Source organism: Alexandromys fortis, unplaced genomic scaffold (assembly GCF_014885135.2).
Source record: "Alexandromys fortis isolate MF-2015 unplaced genomic scaffold, M_Fortis_MF-2015_v1.1 scaffold_23, whole genome shotgun sequence".
Taxonomy (NCBI): Eukaryota; Metazoa; Chordata; class Mammalia; order Rodentia; family Cricetidae; genus Alexandromys; species Alexandromys fortis.
The window spans coordinates 7,739,791-7,767,613 of record NW_026067907.1 but is presented as its reverse complement, the minus strand read 5'-3'; the positions used below and the strand labels follow the sequence as shown (position 1 = coordinate 7,767,613).

Here is a 27,823-nt window from a genome sequence, read left to right as displayed (position 1 = left end):
ACTTTGGTGACCAGAGCAACCTTCAGGCTCTCTCTTTCTGTTGGGGGTCAGAGCATAAGGCAAAAAGTCACAATTCTTTGCTCACGAGAGGTTCTACTAAACACCCTCCACCCCCACATCCCTAGCCCCTCTAGATACTCTCTTGCTCACTTCATTAGAGCAAAAGATGCTCTTGTCAATCAAGGAAGTCACAAAGGCTTTAGGAGCTGACGCTCCTCTGGATATAGGATAGGTCATAGGAGTCCGGAAGCACAGAGCAGAGACCACACTTGTATTTACACACTTGTATGACTCAGAGAAAACATGGCCCCATGGAGGGCACAAGTGTTTTTAATCAACGATAAGGCCTCATGGGCCACAGGATTACTGAAGCTAACCAATGACAAGACAGCCAGGAATGGCCCACTGTCCCTGACGGCTGGCTCTCTTACATCTGGCCCAGGGAGTGGCTTCCTAGCTGGAACTTGGTTTGAGCAGAGACATGACCAGTGACAGTCTGAGACTTTATAAACACCCTAAACCAGCTATCAAAAAGTAAGATGGGAAGAAAGCAAAGGGACAGTCCTCCCCCACCCCCCGTGAGAAGGTTTACGTCTCTACATCTGGATTCCCCTCCACCCCAGGGAGCCTCCCCTCAAACTCCTGTCTCTTTTCAGTACTGCCGAAACCCAGACGGTGATGTCAATGGTCCTTGGTGCTACACAACAAACCCCAGAAAACTTTATGATTACTGCGATGTCCCCGTGTGTCGTAAGTTCCTCCCGCTGCCCTTCGTCCCCCTTCCTCTCTCTTCCCTTCTTCTCTCCTCTCTTTCCTTCTTTGGGAAAAAAAAAAACACTTTCCAGAACATAGAGTGACCATCTTCTTCATGAGGATGTATACAAAACAAACAAGCACCACAGGCAGGCTTGAGCAGAGTGCCTCTGAGAAGACAATGGCTGCCTCTTACCCTGGGCCCTCATCCAAACATCTGGAACCTGGCCCATTATTGTCCTTGCCCCATATCAGCTGAACTTAATACTAAATCCTCAAAGTGCAGAAGGGAACGAATGAATCAGCTCCAGGAGGCGTCCCAGGAGCTCCTCCACATCGGACTGGAGATGCTCACAGAACAAGTTCAGAGGCGCTGGACTAGGATGTGTGTTAGCTATTTTGTTGCTGCTACAATAAAAATACCGTGATGGAGAGCAACTTAAGGAAGCACTCATAGCCCGCCGCTCCAAGGAACGAGACACCCACAGTGGCAGAGACTGCAGAATGACGGCAGGAGCGGAGACTTATGGACCACGTCAACTGCACCCAGAGAAGCAGAGAGTGACTGGAGGGGGGCTGAAGTAGTGAACTCTCAAGGCCCAAGCCCTACAGATGCACTTCCTTCAACAAGCCTCCACATCTCAGAAGATCTTTGACCTATCCAAACAACCCCACCACCCGGGAACCAGTGTTCACATCCACGAGTCCTTGAGGGACATTTCTCATTTAAAGCCCCGAAGATATCTTCCTCTTCAGCCTCAGAGAAGGGGGGGAAATACGCACATATTTTGAAAGCTTACAAAATATCTTCCTCAAATTTCACTGAAAAGAATGCAGATCTTTCTATTAGCCCCACTATCCCCCACCATGTATTTCCTACTCACTCACCACCTAACTTAGAGATGCCTTGTTAGGTTCCATCCTTGGCGAGTTGAGACTCTTGGGGAGGAAGAGGCTGGGACCTGGGAAAGGAGAGTTGACTTTAGTTCTTGAGATTGGGGTGACAAGTTGAAGGCTGACCCTGCAGGTAAAGCTGCTTCTGCCCTGTGCTCACCTGCTCTGCAGTTAGAACCTGTCACTGTGAACTCTTCTTTCTCCCAGTGTGCTTGCCTGGGGGAGGGTGTGGCTGGGCCTGGAGGGAGGGGCTTACTTCACAAAGCTTTCGTGGGCTGGCTGTGTCCCTGGTATTTTGGGGGCAGTGGTTAGGAGCATGTAGGTGGCTCTTCAGTGGAACAGGGGATAGAGGGAGAGGAGGAGGTGATGGGCAGGTTCTACTTGCCAGTGGAAATGGATAGAGACCTTTTTCTCTAGTGGGGGCTTTTGTATACTTAGAAGACACTGTCTTGGTGGCCTCTTTACCTGAAAGTTCCTAAGGTGTCAGTGTCTCTCAGTCTCTGTTCTCAGTTTCTATCCCTTGTATGCCCCTCCCCCATTGTCTTCCGCTCCCCACCACAGGCTGCCCTTACGTGGTAGTATGGCACTCAGACCTTGGGCTCTCTGTCCTGGCTTCACAGATTCCTGATCCCCTCACCTCTGATCCTCTCTGGAAAAGCCTTGGATACCAGATGAGAAACTCATCTCAGTATAAGTCAATAGTCAAGTCTTGGTACCCAAAGCCACATCCCATGATGCCAAGCCTCAGCTACTCGCCATAATCCCTCCATGCCTTCAAAACAAGTACCACATGGGAGGGGCTTAAACACAGTTTGCCAAATTCTGCTGCCAGCTTGATGTGCAGCTTTACCCCACCCCCACCCTAAACAGACTACAACTCCCGTGTGCTGATCTGAGGAGCGAGTCTCCAGGAGGTTCCACCTCAAAAATGATGGTCTCTTGTTAATCACAGCTGACCAGCATTGATTATCCAAACAAAGCAAAGGTTTCACGCCACACATTCCCAATTCAAAATATCACATAAATAGGGCCAGTAGCGTCTTTGAGGACTCTGACTCTCCTCTGAATATCACAAGCCAGGTCTTCATTTTTGTTGACAGAGGTTTCTGTCACACATGGTCCCACAGCTGTTCAGTCCCAACAAAACACACAGAGGTCTACATTAATCATAAACTGGTGGGCCTAGTAGCTCAGGCTTTTTATTAACTAATTCTTATATCTTAGATTAGGCCACAATTCTTGTCTGTGTTAGCCATGTGGCTGGGTACCTTCATCAGTGAAGTGTTTTCATCTTGCTTCCTCTATGTCTGGGTGAGGCCTGCAGACTGCATCTTTCCTCTTCCCAGAATTCTGTTCTCATTGCCCACCTCTATTTCCTGCCTGACCACCCTGGTTCTACTTCCTGCCTGGCTACTGGCCAATCAGCGTTTAATTAAAATACAAGTGACAGGGTACAGACCATTGTCCCACAGCACAGTTTTCTCAACATTCTTGTCTCCTAAGCGTCCACGGAATAGCTCTTTAAGCTCCAGCACAAATCTCCAAAATCCTTCCAGAATCCTCCCCAATATGACACACTCAGGTCTGCCACAGCGATCGCCTACTGACTGGTACCAATGTCTGTTCTAGTTAGTTTCTCTGTTGCCGTGATTAAACACCATAACCCAAAGCAACCTGGAGAAGAAAAGGGTTTCTTTGGCTTACCCTTTCTTATCACAATCCATCACTGAGGGAAGCAAGGCAGGAGCTCAAGGGAGGAACCGGAAGACGGGAACTGAAGCAGAGACCATGAGAGGACAACGTTTACCGGCTTGCTCCTAATGACTGGCTCAGCCTACTTGTACCACGCAGGACCACGTGCCCAGGAGATAGCACCACCCACAGTGGGCTGAGCCCTACCACATCAATCATTAATCAAGAAAATGCCCCACAGATGTGCCCAAAGGCTTATCTGGTGGAGGCAACGCCTCAGCTGAGAGCCCCTCTTCCCAGGCACCTGCAGTTTGTGACACTAGCCCGCGTGCACACGTGGCTGAAGTACAAGGCACAGAGGTAGCCACTGAGTTGAGCTTTAGTGAGGGGGCTCCCGCCACAATGCAGCTATGTGTGAAAAGCCTTTCCTACATAGATCCTCAGAACAGGCCACGGCAAATAGAAAGTTAAGCATTCCAGTTCCAGCTTCTCCAGAGTATAGACTCTCTGGTTGACTAAGGCTGAAGGAATTTCTTCTAGGGAATGCCATGAACAATGCTTCCACATGCCTTTCTGAAGACTCAGGGGCTGCAGGCCACTAAGAAGTGCTTGTGAATTTCCCCTGCACCCCGCTAAGTGGGAGTTACCAAAGATGGATGCAGACCCTGCGCCTAGTTCACTGGTAGGCTGGCTGATGAGAGGGAGCATATGCAGGAGGTAAACAGAGAGGAAAAGCAGGCAGGGACACGTGGGTTGATTGATAGTGGTTGATTACAGTAGGCTGTTTGGGGTCGTGTGCAGGGTGGGGTGGGATGGGGTGGGGTGGGGGAGCGAGGGTTGGGTCTGTGCTGAACCAGCAGAGAGAAGGTAAAATTGAGCTGAGAATAGTGCATTTTCTGTCTACACATACAAACAGACAGACACACAACGCACACAAATACACAAGAAAAAAAACACACTGTCTTTCAGTATGGGGGAAGAGCTATGGCCTTCAAGAGCCCCCTGCGGTTGGGAATTTTGACACTGCAACAGGAAGCTGTGTCATCAACAGATGTGTCAGGCCACATCTGGAGCTGTCCTGAGATTCTTGGGGGCTGCAGGCTGCAGGCTGGGCTTGCCACATAGATGGTGCTGACCAGCAAAGCTTGGTGTCCCAAATACAATATATCTAGTATATTACAGAAAACTATGTTTATGTTTGTCAATCAAAGCACACCAAGAGAAGCTCTTATTTTAATTCTATGCTACGCCAATTTAATTAACCAATTAGAGTTTAGAACTTCTTCAGAGGAGAGGGTTCTGTGCTGCCTGCACTACTTTTAAATCTCAGGAAATGTTCCAAAGATTGCCTATGACTCTGGGATGCCACAAACTTGGTACCTGGCCACAGGTGCCTTTTGCAGGACTCTTTGACAGAACTAGGATGTTTGCCTCTGTATGACCTTCTTCTCCCACATCATTTCATAGCACAAGCACCGTACGAGTGTGGGAAGCCTCGCGTGGAGCCGAAGAAATGCTCTGGGAGGATAGTGGGCGGCTGCGTGGCCTATCCACACTCCTGGCCCTGGCAAATCAGCCTTCGAACCAGGTAAGAGTTCGCAGGCGTGTTCTCCCGCCTGCCTGTGTGAACCTCACGCGGCTGTCGTGCTAAACCAAAGCTGGCGAACATCACCACCTTCCTCTGCGTCCTTCTAATGCGTAAAGACAGCGCCATAAACTTTCAAAAGCCACCTTCTTGGGTTCTCTGCTTTGGAACTGACTAAAAATGGTATTTAAGGAAAAAACAACTCTGGGCTGTTGTCGTTAAACCATGTGAAATGATGTCATTCCCAGAGAACAGGGAGGCGCTTTAGGGGGCACGTGCACCCACTGGCTGTTGTAAAATGAAAGGAATATCTTCACAGACATGACACTATGCAGGTGTGGGCTCACGAAGGGATTTGCCTGCTGGAGATGCAGGGCTTTGACAATACTATGTGCCTTTTTGTGACCCCCATGAATTTAACAGAGAGGCTGCTTATATCCTTACAAATAAGTGAACAAACCAGCATGTGACTGTCCTGGTTTAAGAGTGATGCATCTAAGCCTATGGGAGCAGGGCTGAGTGTGGCAGAAAACATCTGTAGGCCTTAATTCACTCTTCCTGGGCACGGCTTCTAAAGTATACGTGTACAGCAGGCTCAGCATGGGCGTGTTGGCTTGCCCGGCTCACTTCCAGACCTCCGTGCATGCTCAGTTGCTGTTCACTGTCCCCTCAGCGGATTTGCAGAATGCCACGGACAGATGTGGGCACGGTTGGTTGCACTCTGTTACGGTTTTTTTTTAGAGACTTATTTTTATTTTATTTATATGAATGCTTGCCTGCTTGTGTGAACGTACACCATGTATACATGATGCCCTTGTTGACCAGAAGGGGGCAGCAGACCTCTTGGAACTGGATCTACTGATGGGCATGAGCTACTGATGGGCATGAGCCACTGTGTCAGTGCTGAGAACCAAACTTGGCTCCTCTGGGAGAACAGCCCAGTTTCTTAACCTCTGAGCCATCTCTCCAGCACAGAGCTTGTCTGCTTTTTCGCTGACCTCATCCTACACAGTAAGCTGTTTGCATTCAAGCCATTCCACCCTGGTTGGGAGCTGGTGATCTTGTCATCCTGAATTATTGCTCTTGGGGTCATATTTGGCTTCTCAAGGGATGATCCATGAAGACTTTTTGTAAAATTCTAGCTAAGACGAAATAAAGGCAGCAGCCTCGAGGGCAGATTTTGACAGGTGGTTTATGTTGGGGTTGAGGGTTAATAGGTCAAAGTGCAGGCACAGGACCACACTGGAGCCACCGCCTCTGCTTCATGCAGACAAGTGGCCCCCAATACTTCAGCAGATATCTTCAGAGCTGGGTAGCTAGATGGTGCAGTGTCCCGACTGTTCTGTACACGGGCTGGCGGCCCTTTCTTCTGGGAATGGACTTGTCTTTCTGATTTTCTGTGCTATTGGATGAAACAAAACATCTGGCTTAACCGGAAGTTCTCGCTTCCCCTTCTAGACTCACTGGACAGCACTTCTGTGGAGGAACTTTGATATCCCCGGAGTGGGTGTTGACTGCTGCACACTGCTTGGAGAAGTACGTTCCGTGGGTAACTGGTGTGAGGTCTCCTTCTAAAGACTGACACCCTCCTCCTCTTCTCCCCTCCTTCCCTCCTCCCCTCCGTCATTCCCTCCTCTCCTCCCACCGCCTTCCTTGGCAGTGGCATAAGAGACCCAGGAGTATGTATGCAGAAGTCCACAGCAATCACCAGGTCAACCAGGCAGGAGGGAAACAGTTCTAAAGAAAATCTATCTGCCAAGGACTCAGAGCAGGGCCCTGGCCTGGAGAAACAGATCTGCTCAGTGGCAGGCACTGGTCCTGTCAAGGTCAAGAACACCACAGATTCAAACGAATCTGGATTCCATTTCTTGTCATCCAGGAGTCACAGATGCTGGCGGCTGCATGTGTTTGGCTGCATGTGTATGATACAGGATGGCACCAAGGAAAGGTCTGGACTATGTTTTAATCCTAATGTCACCATCTTTTCAGATCTTCAAGACCTGGATTCTACAAGGTTGTCCTGGGTGCGCATGAAGAAAATATTCGTGGGTCAGATGTCCAGCAAATAGAAGTATCCAAGCTGTTCTTGGAGCCCACCAGAGCCGACATTGCCCTGATGAAGCTAGCCCAGTAAGCATTCCCTGGGGACTGTACCCCAAGCTGAGTGAAGACGGTGGTTCATAGTTGGGTTTTATGAGTGACAACCATGTGTGGGGTTAGAGAAGTGCTGCCTAGGATGCAAAAGCATGGGCATTTAGGAAAAACGGGCCGACTTCATCAGAAACCAGAATCCAGCCTAGTTCTGCAAGCCCACAAGCACATTCCTGAGGAGGGAATCAGGACTCTGGTTCCTCACGTGAAGAGTTAAAATGTAAAGTGGCCTATCACCTCAGCATCTCCCGCCCTCATGCTTACCAGCTTGTAGTAATAGGAGTGGTGGGGCTGTATCCCCGACACCCAGCCGCCTGCATGGCTAGCTTATGCCCCGAAATAATTACACAGAAACTGTATTTTTTAAACACTGCCTGGCCAATTAGTTCCAGCCTCTTATTGGCTAGCTCTTACATATTGATCTAACCCATTTCTAATAATCTGTGTAGCCCACGAGGTGGTTTACCAGGGAAGATCTTAACCTGTGTCTGTGTAGGGTGGGAGAATCATGGCGACTGCCTGACTCAGCTTCTTTCTCCCAGCATTCTGTTCTGTTTACTCTGCCTATCTAAATTCTACCCTATCAGAGGGCCAAGCAGTTTCTTTATTAATTAACCAATGAAAGCAACAAATAGATACAAGACCCACCTCCATCACCAGCTGACAAGCATTCACCATCAGTTACCCCAGGCTGACAAAGGCAATCTTGATATAATGTGATGAGAGAATCAAATGACATCATGTATCTCAAAGCACTTTTAAAACCACAAACATATGCCTGACATAGTGGCCCATGCCTGTGATCTCAGCACTCGAGAGGCAGAGGCAAGTGGATCTCTATGAGTTTGAGACTAGCCTGGTTTACTGAGTGAGTTCCAGGAAAGCCAGGGCTATGTAAAGAGACCTTATCTCAACAAACCAAAACAATAACAAAAATAACACCCCACAGATGTTGAGGGGCTGGAGAGATGGCTCAGCAGTTAAGAGGGTTTGCTGCCTTTTTTTTTTTTTTTTTAAGGACTAGAGTTTGGGTCACAGCATCTTCATCAAGTAGATCTCAACCCACCTGTAACTTCAGCTCCAAGGGATCTAACGCCCTCTTCTGGCCTCCGCTGGCATCCCATGCACGTGTGTGCACATGCATAAACTAAAAAAACAAACAAATAAACCCACATAGGACACGCAGAATGAAACAAGAAACAGTTCACAAACACAGGTTCTACCTCTGTTCTTTTCTTTGGCCCTGTTTTCCCTGCTGAAGTGTGTGTGCGTGTGTGTGTGCGTGTGTGTGTGCGTGTGTGTGTGTGTGTGTGTTTAAAGTCTGACACTAGGCAATTAGGCTTGTGCCATAGAGTTAGGAATGTTTGGAAATAGGTCCCCACGGACATAGCTCACAAGCAGTAAGCTGTTTTGAGAGATACTCCTTCGGGACGGGCAGCAGGCACATGGATCACATGGGCTATGCCTGATGGGGTCCAGATATCAGGGAGAGGATTCTGGAAGTGACAGGAGCTGATCCAGATAGGGAAGGCTGCTGGAGGGAGCATTTCGGAGCTGTAAAATGATGTCTTGGGTCATTCGGACGCACCAGAAGAATGGGCATCCATGAAGCAGCTCATCTCCCTCGTGTTCCCTAGAATCTTCTCTTGCATCCCACCAAATGAGCAAAACAAGACCTCCTGTCCTTGATGGCTCAAACAACTAATTCAGCCAATAGGAGGATCGTGTTCTCTGACAGTCTGATATTTGTTTTTGGCAGGGGGGTTTACTGCATCCTCTCCACATCTCACAGCCTGAGGGCCTGGGTCTTTGAGGTCCTTACAAGAGCCTGTGAATGACATCCCTGAGAGAGGCTGGGTCTGCTTTGGTCATTCTGGGAAAATGCGTCTTCCCCGAAGCTGGAGACAGTGCGGATTCTTTATGACAACAGGGCATTTCTCATTTCCAGTCGTTTTCCCTCTTAAACTCACTAAGGTCTGAGAAACCAAAGTTAGAACTCTTGTACATCCATGAACCTCTATGCAGGTGAAGGTTCCTTGGAAACTGGGCCATTTTGCTTCTGCAGGGAGCTTACTTCAAACCCTCTCTTGCTTGGATTCTTATAATCATTTTAACCATTTTAACTGGTGAGGAGATTTGGGACCCCGAAATGGTGGAGCCCCTTGTCCTGGACAAATACCTTTTGGTCTTAGTGTAGCTGGGTGGCATCTAGATGGCCCACCCACAGAACGGCACCACCTTAAATTAGCTGCCCATAGGACAGCTCTAAGGAGAGGGCTCAGTTGGCAAAGAGCTTGCCACATAAGCACGGGGGCCCACACTCAGACCTCCAGCATCGTGTAAAAGGGTTGACCTGAAGATGCACACCTGCAGCCCCAGCACCAGGGAGGCAGAGACAGGAGGATCCCTGCAGCTCACTGCAGCCAGGCTCACCAACTCAGTGAACCCCAGGTTCAGGGAAGACCCTGTCTCAAATGATGGGCAACAGAAGAAGAGTCCCCATGTCAACCTTTGGCCTCTATCTGCAAATGCCCAGTGTGCATTTGGTACCTGCATGGACACACATGCATAAACATACACACCCTCCCAGACGATTGATGGTTTAGCTCATAGGACACTGTAGGGCACTGTGGGGTTGAAGAGTTTTCTGTATTGTTCTGTGTCAGTGAAGTAGAGAAATACCAGCTCAGAGGATGCTGGGACATCGAGGCAGGTGATTCATGGCGGTGGGTGAGCTGCAGGTGAACGGATGGGGGCCTCCAGCAGAGCAGCGGATGTAACATTTCATGCTCACTTTTCAGCCCAGCCGCCATCACAGATAAAGTCATTCCAGCTTGTCTGCCATCTCCAAACTACGTGGTTGCGGGCGGGATGCTGTGCTACATCACTGGCTGGGGAGAAACTCAAGGTGAGATGAACTGACTTTGACCTGCAGCTCTCTGACAGAGGGAACAGTGGGGAGCAAGTTGTACAAGGTCCTGCATGGGAATGCGGTCCAGCCCCTTTCTGGATTTGTCTGGCCACTTGCTACATCTCTATAATCGGTCACCAAGATGTGAGGAAGAGAGAGACTGCCCCTTAGACCCGTAACCTACAAATGTCCCTTTGTCAGGGGAGGGGCTTTGGCACAACCCACCAGTTAGCCTACACTTTTCATGTGACTTTATTATTTTGAGTTCTCAAATACGATGTAACACAATAACAGCAAAAGTTGAGGCTAACCTAGCTGTCTCCCCAAATAATCACACATGTAACGTGTGTGAAAGGCGTCAGAGAGGGAACAAGCTGTCTGTCTGGAGAGGAGAGAAAGGCCCCCAGATGTCTGGATACAGCTGATGGGGTTAGGACTGGAAGAAACCTCATGTAGGCTCCCCTATCAGAGTCTGTGCTTACTTGGTCGGGGGCAGGGGGGCTCTTCCTTCTCTCTTCACGTACGCCTAATGACAATTAGATCCAGCAAGCTGCCTCAGCTGTGGGAACAGTAAAGCCACCTTACAAACATGGGCTCCTCTCAGTACACACGTGAGGCGTGTGCTGGTTCTGGAGAAGACTTTCTTTCAAAGAAAGATTTTGTGACTTACAAACACACAAGCAGGGTTTGACTGAGGAGGAAGGTCCGCCCACAGCTGGAAGCCCAGATGGGTACCCCATGAGCATCAGCCCTCCCTTCGCTGCTTCCTGATCCCAAGATGTGACAGGCAGCCTCCTGCCACGGTTGCAAACTGCAGCTGTCGCCAGGCCGCAACAGACCGCACTGGAGCCAGAAACCAAAAAGAATAGTCATTCCTTTTGATCATGGGTTTGCTCACGGAAACAAGGAAAGTATCTTGGTTAAAGATGGAGCCCAGCTCCCAAGTATCTGATAGTAAGTTCTAGGTCAGTGTCCCTCTGACACTGAGAAGTTAGCTAACTTCTGTAAGAGTCAGTGTCCCATTTGTAGTACTTTATAAGGGCATTGTGGGTTATTGATATTATGATATAATTAATACACCAACATCAGTATCATCATCACACTAACACCAAAATCTTCGTTGTCATCATCACCATCACTATCAATACCAGTATCTTTGCCTCAGCACCATCAGCATCATCATCACCATCACTATTGCCACCCACAACTATCATCATCAACACCCCCACCTCCACATCAGTGTCATCATTACAATTACTATCGTCACCATTGTCAGCAACGTTGCTGTTTCACCATCCATCACCATCATGGCAATCTTCACCATGACACCACCACCACCACCATCCCCTGTTCCTCATCAGTATCATCATCAGTATCAACATCACTAATTCACCGTCTATGTCTCCATCATATCACCACCATCATCGGCATCTCTGCCATCACCATCATCTCCACCTCACCATCAGTGCCACCATCACTATTACCATCCTCGCATCACCAAAGTGTTGAGCTCAGCCATGCCTGATTCTCCAAGCCCATTTCCTTTCCTTCCTACCCCACCACAGGTTTCTGACCTTATCCCATACTGAGCTCATTCTCATTCCTGGTCCTATAACACACCTCCTGAGAAAATGATTCTCAGGATAGTCACTGGACTGAGATGAGTCACGTAACTCTAGCTCACTTACCACTTTTTCTCCATATGCATAATGGCATCAAGTCAATCAGCGCTCTCAGTTTCTTAGACCGGAATTCTCCCTCGCTTCACTTCATGCCCTGGACTTGATCGGGTTTGCACATTCCAACGCTGACTTGCTGTTGAGGCTGAGGACTCATTCAGGATGGTCCCTGCTGTCCCCCTCATTTTCAGGGGTCCTGCTAAAGCTAGACTTGGCCTGCTGGTTCCTCTCAGCCGAGTTTCTGATCTAAGCCACTTACAAGTAGTCCTCAGCCGCTAGAGATGCCTTTTTGACTTTGGCCACCTGATGGCAGCATATCTCCACAGACTACAGAAACTTCCAGTCACCCAGAGGTGAAAGTGAACAGCAGTAGCGGCACTGCGGTAGATTTACGGTCAGTCAGTATTTTAAGAGGGGTACCGCCTCCATCCCTGTACTTGGTTCAAGCAATGCCCACTACCCCATCTGGTTCCACACCCTTAAGTCTCTTCCAGCTCCTGCAATCACCAGACAGATTACACATTTTCTGAGCCCAAGACAAGTCTAGTCACAGTGTCTGGGGAGGGACTGTCCGTTATTTCTTGGCTGCTCCATGCTAGCAAGGCAAAGGTATGTTACAAAACTCTGAGGAAAGCTGGGCGCTGTTCAGAATTGCAGAGAAATCCTGGGTAGATCCCTCTGGACAACGGCACTCCTGGTGGGTTTGCAGGAGTCCAGTCTTAGGCTGGGCCACAGTAGCAGCAGCTTTTCATACAAAGAAGAAAAACAAACTCCTAAAACAAGTAAGGGAATGAGCGCCCCCTTCCTCTACGTGCCAAAGAAGTAGAAATTAGAGAATAAATCAGAATGATTTACACCTACTACATTAGCTCATTTTTTTTAAAAAGTTACAACATTTTACTAATAGTGCAATGTGGACACTCACAAGGCTGTTAAGGACTGATGTTTTCTAGTGGGTTTTTTAAGGCCATAGCAGTCTAGACAATAACCTGACCATAAATATGTGTCTGTCACGTCTGGGAACCGAGGCTTAAGAAAATACCATGGGATGAAAGTAAACTGTAGGGATAGAGATGTCATACCTTTGTGAGCAGGAGGGGGCCAAAGAGCACAGTGAAGAAGTGTGTGGGCACTGACCTCACCGTCCCACGGTCCAGGTAAACACCACGACCATACTAAGCCTCATTTCTTTAACTGCATTGTCAAGAATCAAAGAGGTCCCTACTTCCTGGCACCAGTGCAGGAATTAAACGAAATTCTACTATGCCCCCAGCTTGTTCCTGGAAAAACTAATTCTTAGAAAAAGACAACTATGTTATTTTTTTATGGTTTAGGGAGGCCATAAATATACACTACATAAAATGGACTGTTTGAAATGCCTGTAGCTCATTTACACTGTTGTGCAACCACTGTCATGTTTCCAGAACATGCTCCTCATGGGAAACCCCATGGTCATTAAGCAACTAATCACCATTAAGCTATCAGGGAGACTGGAGCATTGCTGGAACGGCAGAGGCTGGCTGGGGAGATGGCTCCGTTGGTGCAGTGCTTGCCATGCAAGCCTGAAGGCCTGGTTTGGATCCCCAGAGCCATAAATACAGCCCCAGTGGTCTGTCTTTGTAACACCAGCTCTAGGGAGCTGGAAACACGTGGATCCTTAGGCTCACTGGCCACCCGGAATAGCCTGCTAAGCATTTTCCGGGCCAGTGAGAGACCTTATCTCAAAAACATGTAAGGAGGGTAACATCCCAAGGAATGACACCTGAGATTCACCTCTGGCCTACACACACACACACACACACACACACACACACACACACGTACACACACATCCCACCATACACACCACCACTTAGCACACACACACCACACATGCACATACCACATATTATACACACACACCCCACACATGCCCACACACCACACATGTATACACACACACACCCTGCACATGCACACACACCACACATGTATACACACACACCCCACACACACTCTTACGGAGCTAAAGAGATAACTCAGTTGGTGAAGTGCTTACCTGGCAAGGGGGCTTGCCCAGTTGGAGAATGGGATTATCTATGAAAACATGGAGAAGTCTTGGGTATGTCCACCTGGAAAACAGCATTTGATCCCAGAAACCATGTAAAAGAATCTGGGCATGGTGGCCCACACTGTAATCCCAGTGCTGGTGAGGAGAAGACAAGGACTGTCCCTAGGGTTTGCTGGCCAGTCGGCCTAGTCTACAGGGTAAGTTCTAGGCCAGAGAGAAACCTTGTCTCAAAAGGAAGAGAGGCAGTGCCTGTGAAATGACACCTGAGATTGTTCTCTGGTCCACACCCCCATCCTTATGCTACAACAAGGACCAGCTGGATTTGAAGTGGAGCAATATCATATGGGTGATAAACAAAGCCTAAAGAACCTGAAAAAAGATTATGTAACAATAGTAGCAATTGCATTTTTAAAGCTCTCTATAGTAAATGTATTTGGTTTTTTTGTTTTAAGCTGGAAATAAAATGTGGACAAACAGCAGAGCTCCAAACACCATGAAGACGCCGGTAATGTCACGGCAGACACTGGGCACATAACATCTTGTATTATGTTTACAGCTTAGAGGGTTAAAAGTGATAGTAGCGCTTCCTTGTGCTACCCAGCCTGACAAGCGAGAGCTCTTGTAACTGCCCTCTGTCATTCTGGAAGTTTCCTGTACTGGATTTCTAACCACATCTTTGCTGCTTATTCCAGGGACTTTCGGTGCTGGCTATCTCAAGGAGGCCCAGCTGCCTGTGATTGAGAATAAGGTGTGCAACCGCTATGAGTATCTAAACGGCAGAGTCAATTCCAGAGAGCTTTGTGCCGGGAATTTGTCCGGTGGCACTGACAGCTGCCAGGTAAGAAAAGAGACCAGCCTTGGTCGTGGGCTGACCCATCTCTGCCTCTTGGAATTTCAGTCCAAGAGAATTTGACAACCTAGGGCCTGCAGAGGAAACCACTGCAAAGATAATACAAAGATGACATCCATAACCTAAAGGTGTAGCTCAAGCCTCACGTGGACTCTCCTTCCTTCATCTAGGGTGACAGTGGAGGACCTCTGGTTTGCTTCGAGAAGGACAAGTACATTTTACAAGGAGTCACTTCTTGGGGTCTTGGCTGTGCTCGCCCCAATAAGCCCGGTGTCTATGTTCGCGTTTCATGGTTCGTTAACTGGATAGAAGAAGTGATGAAAAATAATTAATTGGGCGGGAGGCAAAGCAAAACATCTACTTACTAAAACTTCCTAGCCGCTGGAAGGTGGGGAGGGGACTTGGGTTTCTTGGAAATAATTGGCAGTAATCAGACCAAGATGCTACATGGAACCACCACCTCCCGTCACCCCCTCGGCCCCTTTTTTTGTATTATCGTGGGTAACTTTGTTCTTGTCCACGGACTTCTGGATTTTGTGGTAACAGGACCAACGCTGCTGTGGTATTTGTTGAAAATAAACTCTGTAGTTCCTTGGCTTTGAGTTGGCTTTGGGGATAAGGGAAGTCTTCAATATTTGTATACTCTTTGTTCACCCTAACAATTTAAAAACAACTGACCGAAGGGACTTAGGTGTTTTCCTAAGGGCCAGCTGCCCGTAGGACTAAGCAGACAGTAGGGCCGCCAAGAGAAGAGCTGAAGGTCTCAGTAAGTCACTTGTCCATTGGCCTCGTCAGCTAACAACAACCTGACACACATCTTCAATGTCTCCCTTTCTGGCACCAAGAACCTTGTTTTCAAAGCTGCCACACAGATGAAGAGTCAGGAGAACGAGTTCTATTCTGGGGATCGAAATCTGGTCCTGACAACTGGGCTCTAGCCCAGATCCCGGGATGCGAAGCTGAGTCGCGGCATAGACTAGGCGAGGGAAATCTAATACAAGGCCAGCTGAGAATCTGAACGTTATTGTGGGTCACATCCGAGTTCACGCACAGTGCCAGGAGCCCATAAAGGAACAACAAGTTAACAGTGGAGCAGCGTTTTTCCCGGTCTGGAGACAGTAAACAGCACACTGTTAGGTGGGAGAGTGTTTGACCGTGGACACATGTCCAGACGGAGCAGGAAGGGATGGACATTTTTTAAAAACCGTTTAAAACTTGTTTATTGTAATGAAACACAGCGATCAACTCCAAATGCAACCCAAAGGCAATAGCAAAGTGGGCGTGAGCCGTGCTACAGCAATGAAACGCAGGAAAAGCACGGCACGAATGCCTGTGCTCGCACAGTGGATGTGGCACCGGATACCCAAAAGGCTGGTGCAAGACCCAACACTCACACTCGGTTCTTGTGTGCTTTAAGGATTACCACACTTGTTTTACTGTCATTACACACATCTTCATAGTGTCAGAAACACATATATTCTCCACACACATAGTTTTTTCTTCCACATGGGTGAGGCTTTCTCTTAGTGCTAATTTTGCCTGCCCACATCAAGTTTGAAGTGAAAATAAAAATCAGCCTAAGATACATACTGAGTCTGAAAATAAATCAAGAACAGCACAGATCGTGGAACACGGTGTTTGCCTTTGAGTCCTCACATCAGAAAAGTCTTGATTTAAAACAAAAAGTCCAATCCCTCATTTACGAAGTCACTTAGGAAGCGGCTGCTAATTCTCTTAAGTGTGGATATAGTTGATTTTCCCTTTAAATGAAAAATAAATCCCCACCCCAAGACAAGTCAAAAGTACTGAGACGGCCCGAAGGCAGGCTGTGTGTGCTTTCACCCCCAGCCGCAGGCACCACCGGAACTGGACTCACCAAAGGGACACGATTACTCTTTTCCTTTTCAAATTCTAAGACCCAAGAAGTCATAATCCATGTTTTTTCTTTCTCAGTAAAGAGTCTGTGATCACAAGGGTCCACTGAAGGACAAAATATCGGGGTCTCAGGACCCCAGTATGACTGTATACGAATACAGCCAGGTTCTCACAAGGTGTTGTAGATGCGTGATTTGTCCTTACTTAGGGAACTGTGTTTAGTCTGGGGCCTGGAACCTCAGAGGCTGTAGAAGAGAGAAGGGGTGGGGGGCACACGGACATGGGGACACAACACCTGATGTGTCGCCTCGGTGAAGGCGTGTGTTTGGAGCACAGGGGAAGCAGAAATAGCAGTCCTCAGACTCTTCGAAACACAGCTCACTGCTGTCTTGATGGGATCGCTGAGCACATTTCTGTGCACGTGCCGATCCTCGGTTTGTTCATCCTGCCTCGTGGATGGGGCTATCCTGAGAACCATCTCCCCTTAACCCAATGTGTCAGAGACAATGCTCCCGACAAAAGAAAGCCTACGCAGAATCTGTGTACTTATAGGCGCTTTGCAAGACAGGTCAAAGATTATGTGTTCCCACAAGCTTGGGTAGCATGACAAACCTTCTCCGTCCTATACCATACAAAATACTCTGACTTTAAGGTTCCTTGGAAAGGTGTCACCAGGAGGAGTTGAAGCGCACCACACAGGCATATTCCCAGCAGGCTCGGCTTCTCCTGGCTGTGGGTGGTACCCACACAGCTCCAGCCCTCCAGGCAATGTAGGGGCCTCAGACATTAGAACTGGAGACCTGGGTTTTCTTCTTCCTGCCACACTGATGCAACTGTGAGCTGACAAGACAAAGGCAAACAAGGGGTCATGTAATGGCATGGATTGCAGTGGTTCTCAACCTGTGGGTCGTGACCCCTTGGCGGGTCAACCGACCCATTCACAGGGCTCACAGAAGACCATCTGCATATCAGATCGTTTTCATTACGACTCATAATAGTTGCAAGATTACAGTTATAAATTAGGAACGAAAATAATTTTAGGTTTGGGGGGGTCACCACAACATGAGGAATTGTATTAAGGGGTCACAGCATCAGGAAGGTTGAGAGCACTGGAAGACAGCCGTCTGTCCTCACCAGCATGGTTTGTTCTATCAAACACACCCATGCAGTCGCCTGACTTTCCCAATGCAAAAGTTAAGAAGTGGCTCTAGGCTCACTTTCCACATAAGGTTCACACAAGAGCCTTAAAGATTTTACTAAATGACATACATGGTTTGGAACCAAGCTGTTGATGGGGACAGAAGATCCATCCTCCTGGTTTCAGAAGGAAACATGCTAACCCGCTGTAATAGCCTGGTGCTGGGTAGTTTTAGTTTATAGTAAATCTTTATGGGCCGTCTTAATTTCTAGAACTGTAAATTACTCTTTGTTTTTCTTTTTAAAAAGGAGTTAGACTTATTTTATATGTATGAGTGTTTTGTCTCCATGTATGTAAGTGTATGGTTCTCCTCAGGAAGTCAGGACACTGGAGCCAATGGAACTGGAGTTATCAGGGGTTGTGGGTCACCATATGGGTGCCAGAAACCAAACCCAGGTCCTCTGAAGAACAGTAACTTAACTGCTGGGCCATCTGTCCAACCCCACAATACTATTTCCCAGAGAATAGAGACTAGGTATAATTAATTTACTCTACTTTCTATTATAGAAAATTTATGAGCATGAAAAAGTGAGAATTTGTGCCCAGTTAAATTTTTTAATCTATTTTTTCATGTTTCTATAATACTTTGAATAATTGATTTTCCCCACAAATATTTTAGGTCTGCCTAACCCCTAAAATTCTCTTGTCCAGTACTTTAACCTAGTGTTAGTATGAATGATTTGAGGAAGAGTCCTGAACTCCAATGGTTTTCTCTTACTCTTCTCAGAGCCTGACCCCTGGCTGGTGAGTGTGAGGGTGTGGGTCATAAGAAGGGACTTTCCAATCCTACCGGAGAGCTCTTCACGCTTCGGAAATATCACAGTAGGATGCAGGACAAAACAGAACCACATGCAGCCACCCTGGTGCAGTCACAGCAGTGCAGCCACCCTGGTGCTTTCACAGCAGTGCAGTCACTTTAGTGCAGTCACTTTTGTGCTTTCACAGCAGTGCAGTCACCCTGGTGCAGTCACAGCAGTGCAGTCACAGCAGTGCAGTCACCCTGGTGCAGTCACAGCAGTGCAGTCACCCTGGTGCCCCCACAGCAGTGCAGTCACCCTGGTGCAGCCACAGCAGCGCAGTCACCCTGGCGCCCCCGACAGAGTCAGCACCACTCCTGGCATGGTGAGAGCCTTTCTGATTTCCCAATGGGGCTAAAAAAACTCTACTTTACACAACTATTTTGACTATTAAATGAAAGAGCACACGAAAAACCATGGAGCACGTAGGTATTTTAAAATATCAATTTCTACATTCTTTCTAGCCTGTGAGCAAGGAAAAACAGTGCCTTGAAAGGAACAAAACTGAGTCTTTTAAAAACGCATATATTTGATCACTTTTACAATTTAGATGTCTCCCCTTAATTTCTGTCTCAGTGAGATTAGTTATTACCTTTAATATGTTACTTTACTATAGCACCAAATTATTTGTTAAGTATGCAAATAACATCAGACCATGTCATCTCAAACACTGCAGAATTATGTGGACTTTGAGGCTGACCCTCCTCCTACACTCTTCCCACTCCTGTCCTTTCCCACGGGGGGAGATTACTGCTGGACAATTTTTAAAAATTATTATACATTCACGTTTCTATCTTTGTATTGTGAAATATTTCAGAAGAAATGGTAAAAAATTGTACACATAAAATTTTTTGTAGATATAACTCTTCAAATTTAAGTAGTGGTTGGAAGTGAATTAATATATAACCAGAAATGATATAGATATTCCCTCCAAAGCTTGATCTCTCTCGTGTTGTCTATCTATTCTGTCTATCTGTCTGTCTATCTATCTATCTATCTATCTATCTATCCATCCATCCTCCAGTCATCCATATATCTACCTATCTATTGTCTTTCTTATCTTTATTTCTAACTTATGTACTTATTGACAAATCATTTATCTATTGTCTTTTTATCTAATTTCTAGGTACTATCATTTATCTTCTTTATTCCTATCTATCAGTGCTCCAGCTCTCTTTTGTCTGTCATATATGTTCCCGTATCATAATCCTTTGAAATGATGCTACGCCCACCGCTTGCATTCCCCTTTGTAATGGATCTCGAGGAACATGGGTGTTGGTCCACGGGACAGACACCACTTTTCATCTCAGGGTGGCCCATATTCTGATGCGGTGCCATCTTCCCGATAGTTCCTCGCTGATGCACACTTGGGCGTTGTCACGGTCTCTTCATCAGCCCTGGTTTAAATCACTTCGAGTTTTAACACCTTACTAGGAAACGCTTCTCAGCCACATTTTAAAAATAGCCCACATTCTTTTTATAGCTCTAAGATCTTCTGCATTAACCTTTTTAATCTTTTGAATGTTTTAAGGTATAAAATGAAGACAATGTGATTTCCCTTGTGGATAACCAATGCCCCGTGGCTTAACAGGAAGCTTTCATTTAGGGAGTGTTGAATCACGTAGTACCTGCCAAGCTTTTCCACGTCGTCCACTGTCTCCGGCAAGGCGATGCCCTTGGTTTCAGGCAAAAGCATCACGAGGCCTCCACAGATAGACGCCAGGATGCCTGCCAGATGAGGAGAGACATGACCACCTAGGAACACACAGACTGTCCCTTCCCACCGCTACGCTCACTTCCTGACCTCACCTGCCCTCAGCAGCCATACCCCTCTGCTCACCATGACCACCTTCCTCAGTTCTGCACAGCTCATGGTCCCTGTGCTCCTGGTGTGCACTGACACTCAGATATCATGTAACCGTAGGGACATACACTGTGAAACGTAGCGATTTCATTGTGTAACCACCACAGATAGAGTGGACGCAGGTAAGCTACGGCAGCCGTGCCATCGCTAGGCGATGCAGTCTTACGGGTGCCACCATGCAGGCTGTGAGGCTCCATGTTTGTGTTATGTGACTATGCTTCCAGTGCATCTGCCAGGCTGCAGACACTCCGGGCCTCTTCTGTACACTGGGAAGACAGAGTCAGTGCACAGGAGCCCCCTCTACCTACTATCTTTCTGTGACCCTCCTACCGCATTACAGTCTAGAGTCACATGACTGTCTAGGGCCACTCTCTTCTTTGGGGCAAAGCCTTGGCTGTGCCTGCCTTTGGGGACCCCTCACTGAAGTGTCTAATCTACTTCCCAGACATCTTCAGTCTGTTGTCAGACACGTTCAAACACACCAACCCTCTTCTTCCACGAGCTACTGACCCCATACCAACCCCTGGCTACCTTCTACATTTGCTGTTCTTTTTGTTTGCTTTTTTTTTTCCCCCAAGACAGGATTTCTCTGTGTAGCTTTGGAGCCTGTCCTGGAACTAGCTCTTGTAAACCAGGTTGGCCTCGAACTCACAGAGATCCACCTGCCTCTGCCTTTCTAGCGCTGGGATTAAAGGAGTGTGCCATCACTGCCCAGCTTCCCTTTGCTGTTCCTGAGAGCCAAACTTCTGGGAAAAGCATTCTCTGCTATTTCTTCTCCATCGTCACGGACTAGGTGATGAGCTGGTAAGCTTTACCAACTGGCTCCTGAGGATAAAGAGCTGACTTTTGGCTTTGCCCGTCCCCAGAGTGTCAATGCTGCTGTGTGCACACTTCAAGCCACCAACCTGGCCTCATTGCACAAGGCACTAGAACAGGATGGACAGTGGGGCCTCCAGTCTACAGTATCCTCAGACAGGATGCATGAGGGGCACGGATGATCACGGTACATGTAAAAGCAGTATCGAAGCAAATTTAGACATTGAATATTTTAGGAAGTACAATTAGCTTTCAGGCCCATCTTTAAACATAAGGCAGTGAAGGTAAATATGGTCCCTGGAAATGGATGTTTTCCTCTTCCACATCATCGAAGAATTCCACAGTGTTTGATTTTAACTCAGAACCTCACGACAGAAGCTGACACAGACACTGTTTATCACATCCTGTTAAGGTAGAGTGACTTGAAGCCATTTAGCATTTTGAATGTAATGATAACAAGATTGACTCTTTAGAAGTGAAACCACCATCAGAAGATGGGGTGGATGTCAGCAACATCTAACCCAGTGACCACTACAGGTTCTGTAATGCATGAACAAGTGAGAAGATGTGAGACCCGCATGGAGATGGGTCAGTAAAAGTCTGCCACGCATGCAGGGGGGACCTGAGCTATAGCTGCAGAAAAAAAGTAAAAAGCTGAGCATGACGGTATCATGATGATAGCGTGACGGTAGCATGATGATAGCATGATAGTAGTGTGACGGTAGCATGATAGTAGCGTGACGGTAGCATGATAGTAGCGTGACGGTAGCATGATGATAGCGTGACGGTAGCATGATAGTAGCGTGACGGTAGCATGATTGATAGTAGCATGGTGGTAGCATGGTAGCAAAAACTTATAATTACAGTTCTGTGAATGGACCCCTGAGACTCACTGGCTGGCTAGCCTGGTCCAATGGCTGAGCCCCATGAGAGACCTTGTCTTGCTAAACAAGGTGGCTAGCTCCCAAGAAACAATCCAGAGGTTGACCTCTGGCCTCTGCAAGCATGTGCACACATGTGCCTTCGCAACCACATACACATGTGCCCCACCCCTCCACTCACTCGGACCCACCCCCACAGGAATGAAGTCTTACCAAAGATGATCAGAGGTAGTTCTAGCCACACAGCTGCTAGTCGGAAGAGTAGAAACGGAGCTATGATCCCCCCAAAGTCACACAAGCCTGAGCAGAGTGAAACCCCAAAGTTCCTGCGGATTAAAACATACTTTCAGGTGGAAGTTTGCAAAAACAAACTCAGAAAAATAGAAATATCCAGATATACTAAATTACAGAAGTTGTGTCAATACTTTCTATCATTTTCGGCTTTGAAAGCTACTACCGCCTCATGCTCTAAACAAGCCACTCCCGTTCTGTACTGTCAAGCAGTGAGACTAGTGACTGAATATCTCCAGTGTTGGTGAAAAGATGTTTCTTCATCAGCAGCTCCATAGCCTGCCAGTCCATGACACTCAGAGGTCACTTTGGTACCCTGCAAGCTAGGCCTGCAGAAATATAGCATCGGGCAAGAAAGCCAACTTGCATGAGCCATGAACACGCCTTCTGTAGCCAGCTGCTCACAAGCAAGAGATGATGTCAGAAAAGGCTTCGCCTCGATACAGGGTGCTGCTGATGGAGCAGACCCAACTTATCATCTAAGCAGGCATTCTAGGAGACTTTCTGGTCCCCAAAATAAAAAATCACAGTTCTGTCTCCAGTTACAGCCACTGGACATATTTCTAAGTCACCAAATGTGGCAGGTAATGAGCGGAAGCTACAACTCAAAGCCCATTGTCTTAAGGGGATGAACTGAGCCCTAGTTAATAGATCAGCAACCCTGGAAACATTTGGCTATAGTTTCTTAGGAGAAATGGCAATATAATTGCCAGAATTACCGTAATGTTGTCGGGTACAACTCTGAATTTACCAAATAAACTATTTCAAAGGCCATGGTTATCCCGAGTCTTCCCAGGGTAGCAACTGTGGTCCTTAGCCATGGTATCCCTGTGAACAGAATGTGTAGAAGGGGAGAGTTAGGGCTCTAATGAGCTCAGCGACATTTTACAAAACAACAAAACACATTCATTGGTCTCCCCAACCTAAATCGTTGATAACTTAAGAACAAATGGCAAAAGCTTTATATTATAGACAAATTACATTAATCCCACCTTGATAGCTACCATTTAGTGTGTGGAAGATGCTTTCCTGAGTGCAGAATTGGCTATAGAAATACAATTAAGAGCTGTTTGCTGAGCGATCACTATGCTAAATAACGTCCCAGGTAGTGCCGTCCTAGAGAGGCCAAGCACTGGCCTTGATCTGGAAGGAAGTCCCTCTTGTCCCCTTGAAAACCATGGCTACAGTCAGATGTCTGTCTTCACTCTGCACAGACCCAGAGAGGTGTTCTCCTTAGCTAGGCTGGTTTCCAGTGAGGAAGAAGGTTGAGAACTGGGATCCTGGGAAAGGGACTTTGGTTCCGTGTTATCCCCATGGCGTGTGTCATTCATTGCCTTCATCCCCAGCCATGCTCTTCCTCCAGGAAGCCAGTTTCATACACATAACTGGCTCACCTTAAAAAATAAACTGCTTTAGGACCATCTGCTTTTACTGGATGAAGACCCCTGCCCCAACCTGTCTTCTACTGTAGCAATGGGACACAGCAAATATTCCAGGAAACACTTTCTTCAGTTTTAAGGGAGACAAAATGCAACATTTTAATTCTAAACAGTCAGGCCTTATGAATGTCTTATGAGTTATGCAATGTATGTCATCCTATCCTAGAGTTATGAGGGCATGGGACAGAATGGAGACTGTATCTGCTGGTTGATACACAGCTGGGGTACCAGCATCTCTGCACAGAGGTTCACACCACACCAGATCATTCTCTCATCTCTTAGCAAACATTGCATCTCCCTGAAGGTGTAATTAGGCATTATTGTCTTGTTGTGCTGAGGCTTGAACCCAGGACTTATGCATGGCAGGGAAGTGCTCACCCCTGAGTTAGATAAGGACCTTCATTTCTTGAGACAAAGTCAAGCTCAAGCTGGTCTTGAACTCTCAATTCTCCTGTGTCATCCTCCTGAGTGCTGGATTCTAGTGTTCTCAGCATACACTACCACACAAGGCATAGTTTGTGTTTTTTTTCTTTTTTTTTGTTTTGTTTTTGAGACAGGATTTCTCTGTAGCTTTGGAGCCTGTCCTGGAACTCTGTAGATCAGGCTGGCCTCGAACTCATAGAGATCTGCTTGCCTCTGCCTCCCAAGTGCTGGAATTAAAGATGTGTGCCACCACCTCCTAGCCCCATTTTTTTTTATGGAGAAGTTATCACAAACACAGATGATGAAAGAAGAAATTAAGCTCAGCAGTGTGTGCTCACTCTTGAGAATATTCAACAAATTAAAAATCCAAACCACAAACATCTGTCAGGTAGGCAAACAGAGAGCGAGGTTTTGAGAGCCCAGACCATTGCTGGGAAGCTCCAGAGGATTAAGATTTAGTCGCAAGCTGGTTGGGGACATCCCATGCACTCGCTGCATTTGCAGATGGGACACCTGCAGTTGCTGCAACAGTAGTTAACTTGGGGAGTGAGGAAGGTCAGAGCTGTGCTCATGTTCCGGGCCGCCACCTGCTCAGACACAGGACAGCTGTAAACGTGGCTCTTATTTAGACTTTGCATCCTCGTGAGAGCCATAGGGGACTAGGAAATGCATTCCACCCTTGTCTGTCAGTGAGCAGTTGCTGCTGGAGATGCAATGGAGGGGGAAAGCGGAAGCTCACCCAGATGCCCTGGGTCGCAGCTGATGGGATGATAAGGGCAGCCACAGAGGAGGCTGTCTGCTTCCATGGAAACCACTATCCAGGGTAGGGGCCTCAGGCAGACCCTCTTCTTACTATAGCAAGATGGCGGTTGTGAGTCCCACCAAGTTCAATGTCTATTGAGGTTTATAACTGAGGCTTACATTGTTCAATGGGAAAAAAATTAAAGACTAAGAAACCAACTTAAAACACATCCATGTTCTTCCTATACACCACCATCACCACCATCATAAAAAAATTTGGTTAATTCATAAATAACTAGTCAATTCGATAGAACAGGAAGTGTTATCAGTTTGACATCCTCTGCAGAAGTGGTCTGTCCTACAAGACCTTGGCCTAAAGACTTTCAGCTATTTTTCTCAAATACTACACTGGCACAGAGCTTTCGTTGGGAGGGAAAGAAGTCCCAAAGATACCATACTACATTAACTCGAAAACAGTTCATTAGCAGATGTAGATTATGCACAATTACATATGGAAATGAAAATGATTGATTATTCTGATAATAGATATTTTTTGATGGTAAAAACAAACCAAATTAAAAAATATCAAAGATGGGGGAATGTAGCTCAGCTAGCAGAATGTTTGCCCAGTATGTACAAAGTCCTGGGTTCCATCCTAACACACATAAACTGGGCTTGGTGGCATCTGGAAGACCAGCACTCAGGAGGTAGAGGCAGGAGGATTTAAAAGTTAAGTGTTGTGGGATATTTGAGAAAACTGTGTAGAGATGTGTTCTGTTTTTGCCTTGCCTGTATAAGTCATCTGATTGGTTTAATAAAGAGCTGAATGGCCAATAGACAGGCAGAAGAGGTTAGGCAGAACTTTCAGGCAAAGAGAGAAACTCAAGATAAATCCAGGCATGTGGGAGAGATGCCAGTGAGGCACAGAGGGGGTCGGGCATGCAAAATGGAGGACAGGTAAACACACACACATACACACAGCAGAATGTGGATTAATAGAAGCAGGGTAATTTAAGATATAAATACTCATTGGGAACAAGCCTAAGCTAAAAGCCAAACTTTAATTAATAATAATAATAATAACAATAATAAGTCTCCATGTCATTATTTGGTGCCTGGAGATCCAAAAAGAAAAGAAAATCTGACTACAGTTAAGGTCATACGCAGCTATATAGCAATTTTGAGGTCAGTCTGGGCTACATTGATGCACAATCTCTCTCTCTCTCTCTCTCTCTCTCTCTCTCTCTCTCTCTCTCTCTCTCTCTCTCTGTGTGTGTGTGTGTGTGTGTGTGTGCCTGTCTCTCTTTCTTCCCACACATGCTCACATAGATGAACAATGACCACAGCATCTAAAGTCACTTTCCACAGTCATGTATGAACACAGAGAAATGATCCTCCTCTATGATGGGGACTTGCTCAGGCAGCTAGAGTCCTGAAACTCGGCTTTTGAAGAAAAGATATAGAATTTTAAAAGATTCAGCTTTCACTCTCTCATGGATGTACCATCTGCTCCGAGTCCTGAAATAAAGTTTAAAGAAAAGTCCTAAGAAAGATATGTAAATTGGGGTAGACAGACGCATGCACTTTCCACTCGGAAAGCAAAGTAAAAGATAGTCTCGTTCTGGGAGGGGGACTTGCCGCACGGCTAGGTTTGCTGCCACACTGAGTAGAAACAAGTGGCGGTGACAGGTGGCTGTGCATGACAGAAAGCCCTTTCTTTCCAGGCTCCAGGATTCTGCTTTCTAGACAGCGAATCTAAGAGTTAGCAGCGAAGATCATTTCTTTTTCCCAAGTTCATTCTCAGACCATAAAAAGTAAGGTTTTCAGAGAACTAACTTTCAGAGTTGACCTCTCCAAAAGGCTTGGCAGCATTCTAGCCAGGGGCTGAGGAGACGTCAAGCCCAGCCGGGAAGGGCAGCTAGAAAGACTTTCCAAATGTTAATTCCACAGTCCCTCCCTGGTCCCTGGAGTCAAGAGTCCTTAAAATCGGAAGGAGCACTCGCTGGATGGAGGGGCTTCTGTTCACAGATGGAATTCGTTTTGGGAATTTGGAACTTCTTCTGGCCCATCATTGCGCAGACTTAGGACTCTAAAAGCACTTATGAGGATGGTGGCTTGACGTCCAGGCGTTCCATAAAAAGGTCAAGTGAGGCACGGGGAGGGGCTTGAAGTCCCGGCACTAGGGAAGTGGAGACAGGGAGCCCTGGGCTCACTGGCCAGGCAGCCTTGGCTGCTTAGCAAACCGCAGGCCAGTGAGAGACCCTGTCCCAAGAAACCAAACAGATGGAGCTGAGAGAGGACACCCATGCCGACCTCTGGTCTGCACATGGCTGGGAACACCCACACCAGCGTGAGCACTTGTGCACACATCAACACACACGAATACATATAGACTGAAAGAGAAGGAGAGAGAGGAGGGAGGGAGGGAGGGGCATAGAGAAGGAAGGAGGAAAGGAGGGAGAATTGTGAAGCTCAGAATTCTATAACATTCTTAAATTTTTACCCTTTAATCAAAATTGTGTACCTCTGAGAAAGGCAATTATGTTTCTCTCGTTCCTTTCCATTCCTTTCTCTGTTTAGTGGCCAGCAATTAATCAATATTAAATACATACACACTGACACACTGATGGCTGGTTATTACTTAGCTTCTGCAGTGCTTCTATTTTTATTTGTCTGTCTTTCTGCCTGTGGAGGTCAGAAGAGGGCATCAGATACCTTGGAGCTGGAGTCACAGGTGTCTGGGAGCTGCCTGATGTGGGTGCTAGGAACTGCGCCTAGATCCTCTGGAAGAGCAGCGGGTCCTCTTAATCACTGAGCCATCTCTCCGGCTCCAGCTTCCATAGCTCTTAAGAAACACTAACTGTGTTGTGGGCTATTTGTGTTTCTTTGGATTCATATTTACTTAGAAGCTTGCAATGCGATCACAGTAGGGG

The 27,823-nt window shown here is 47.0% G+C and overlaps 3 protein-coding genes across 3 annotated transcripts in view; 1 reads left to right on the top strand and 2 right to left on the bottom strand.

Annotated features, from left to right (window-relative positions):
• Map3k4 (mitogen-activated protein kinase kinase kinase 4) overlaps window positions 1–4,155 on the bottom strand; it is a 169,541-nt gene extending 165,386 nt beyond the window's left edge. Inside the window, exon 1 of the mRNA XM_050135896.1 lies at window positions 3,352–4,155. Within this exon, the coding sequence (XP_049991853.1) occupies window positions 3,352–3,371 (20 nt within the window). The 5' untranslated portion in view covers window positions 3,372–4,155. The remainder of the gene's footprint in view (window positions 1–3,351) is intronic.
• Window positions 1–15,160, top strand: part of Plg (plasminogen) — a 38,059-nt gene extending 22,899 nt beyond the window's left edge. Inside the window, exons 13-19 of the mRNA XM_050135898.1 lie at window positions 657–750; window positions 4,807–4,927; window positions 6,383–6,460; window positions 6,914–7,054; window positions 9,877–9,983; window positions 14,408–14,553; window positions 14,736–15,160. Of these exons, the coding sequence (XP_049991855.1) occupies window positions 657–750; window positions 4,807–4,927; window positions 6,383–6,460; window positions 6,914–7,054; window positions 9,877–9,983; window positions 14,408–14,553; window positions 14,736–14,897 (849 nt within the window). The 3' untranslated portion in view covers window positions 14,898–15,160. The remainder of the gene's footprint in view (window positions 1–656; window positions 751–4,806; window positions 4,928–6,382; window positions 6,461–6,913; window positions 7,055–9,876; window positions 9,984–14,407; window positions 14,554–14,735) is intronic.
• Slc22a3 (solute carrier family 22 member 3) overlaps window positions 14,841–27,823 on the bottom strand; it is an 86,676-nt gene continuing 73,693 nt past the window's right edge. The window contains exons 8-11 of the mRNA XM_050135900.1: window positions 23,007–23,115; window positions 22,210–22,322; window positions 20,064–20,163; window positions 14,841–17,280 (exon numbers count right to left, since the gene is read on the bottom strand). Of these exons, the coding sequence (XP_049991857.1) occupies window positions 17,220–17,280; window positions 20,064–20,163; window positions 22,210–22,322; window positions 23,007–23,115 (383 nt within the window). The 3' untranslated portion in view covers window positions 14,841–17,219. The remainder of the gene's footprint in view (window positions 17,281–20,063; window positions 20,164–22,209; window positions 22,323–23,006; window positions 23,116–27,823) is intronic.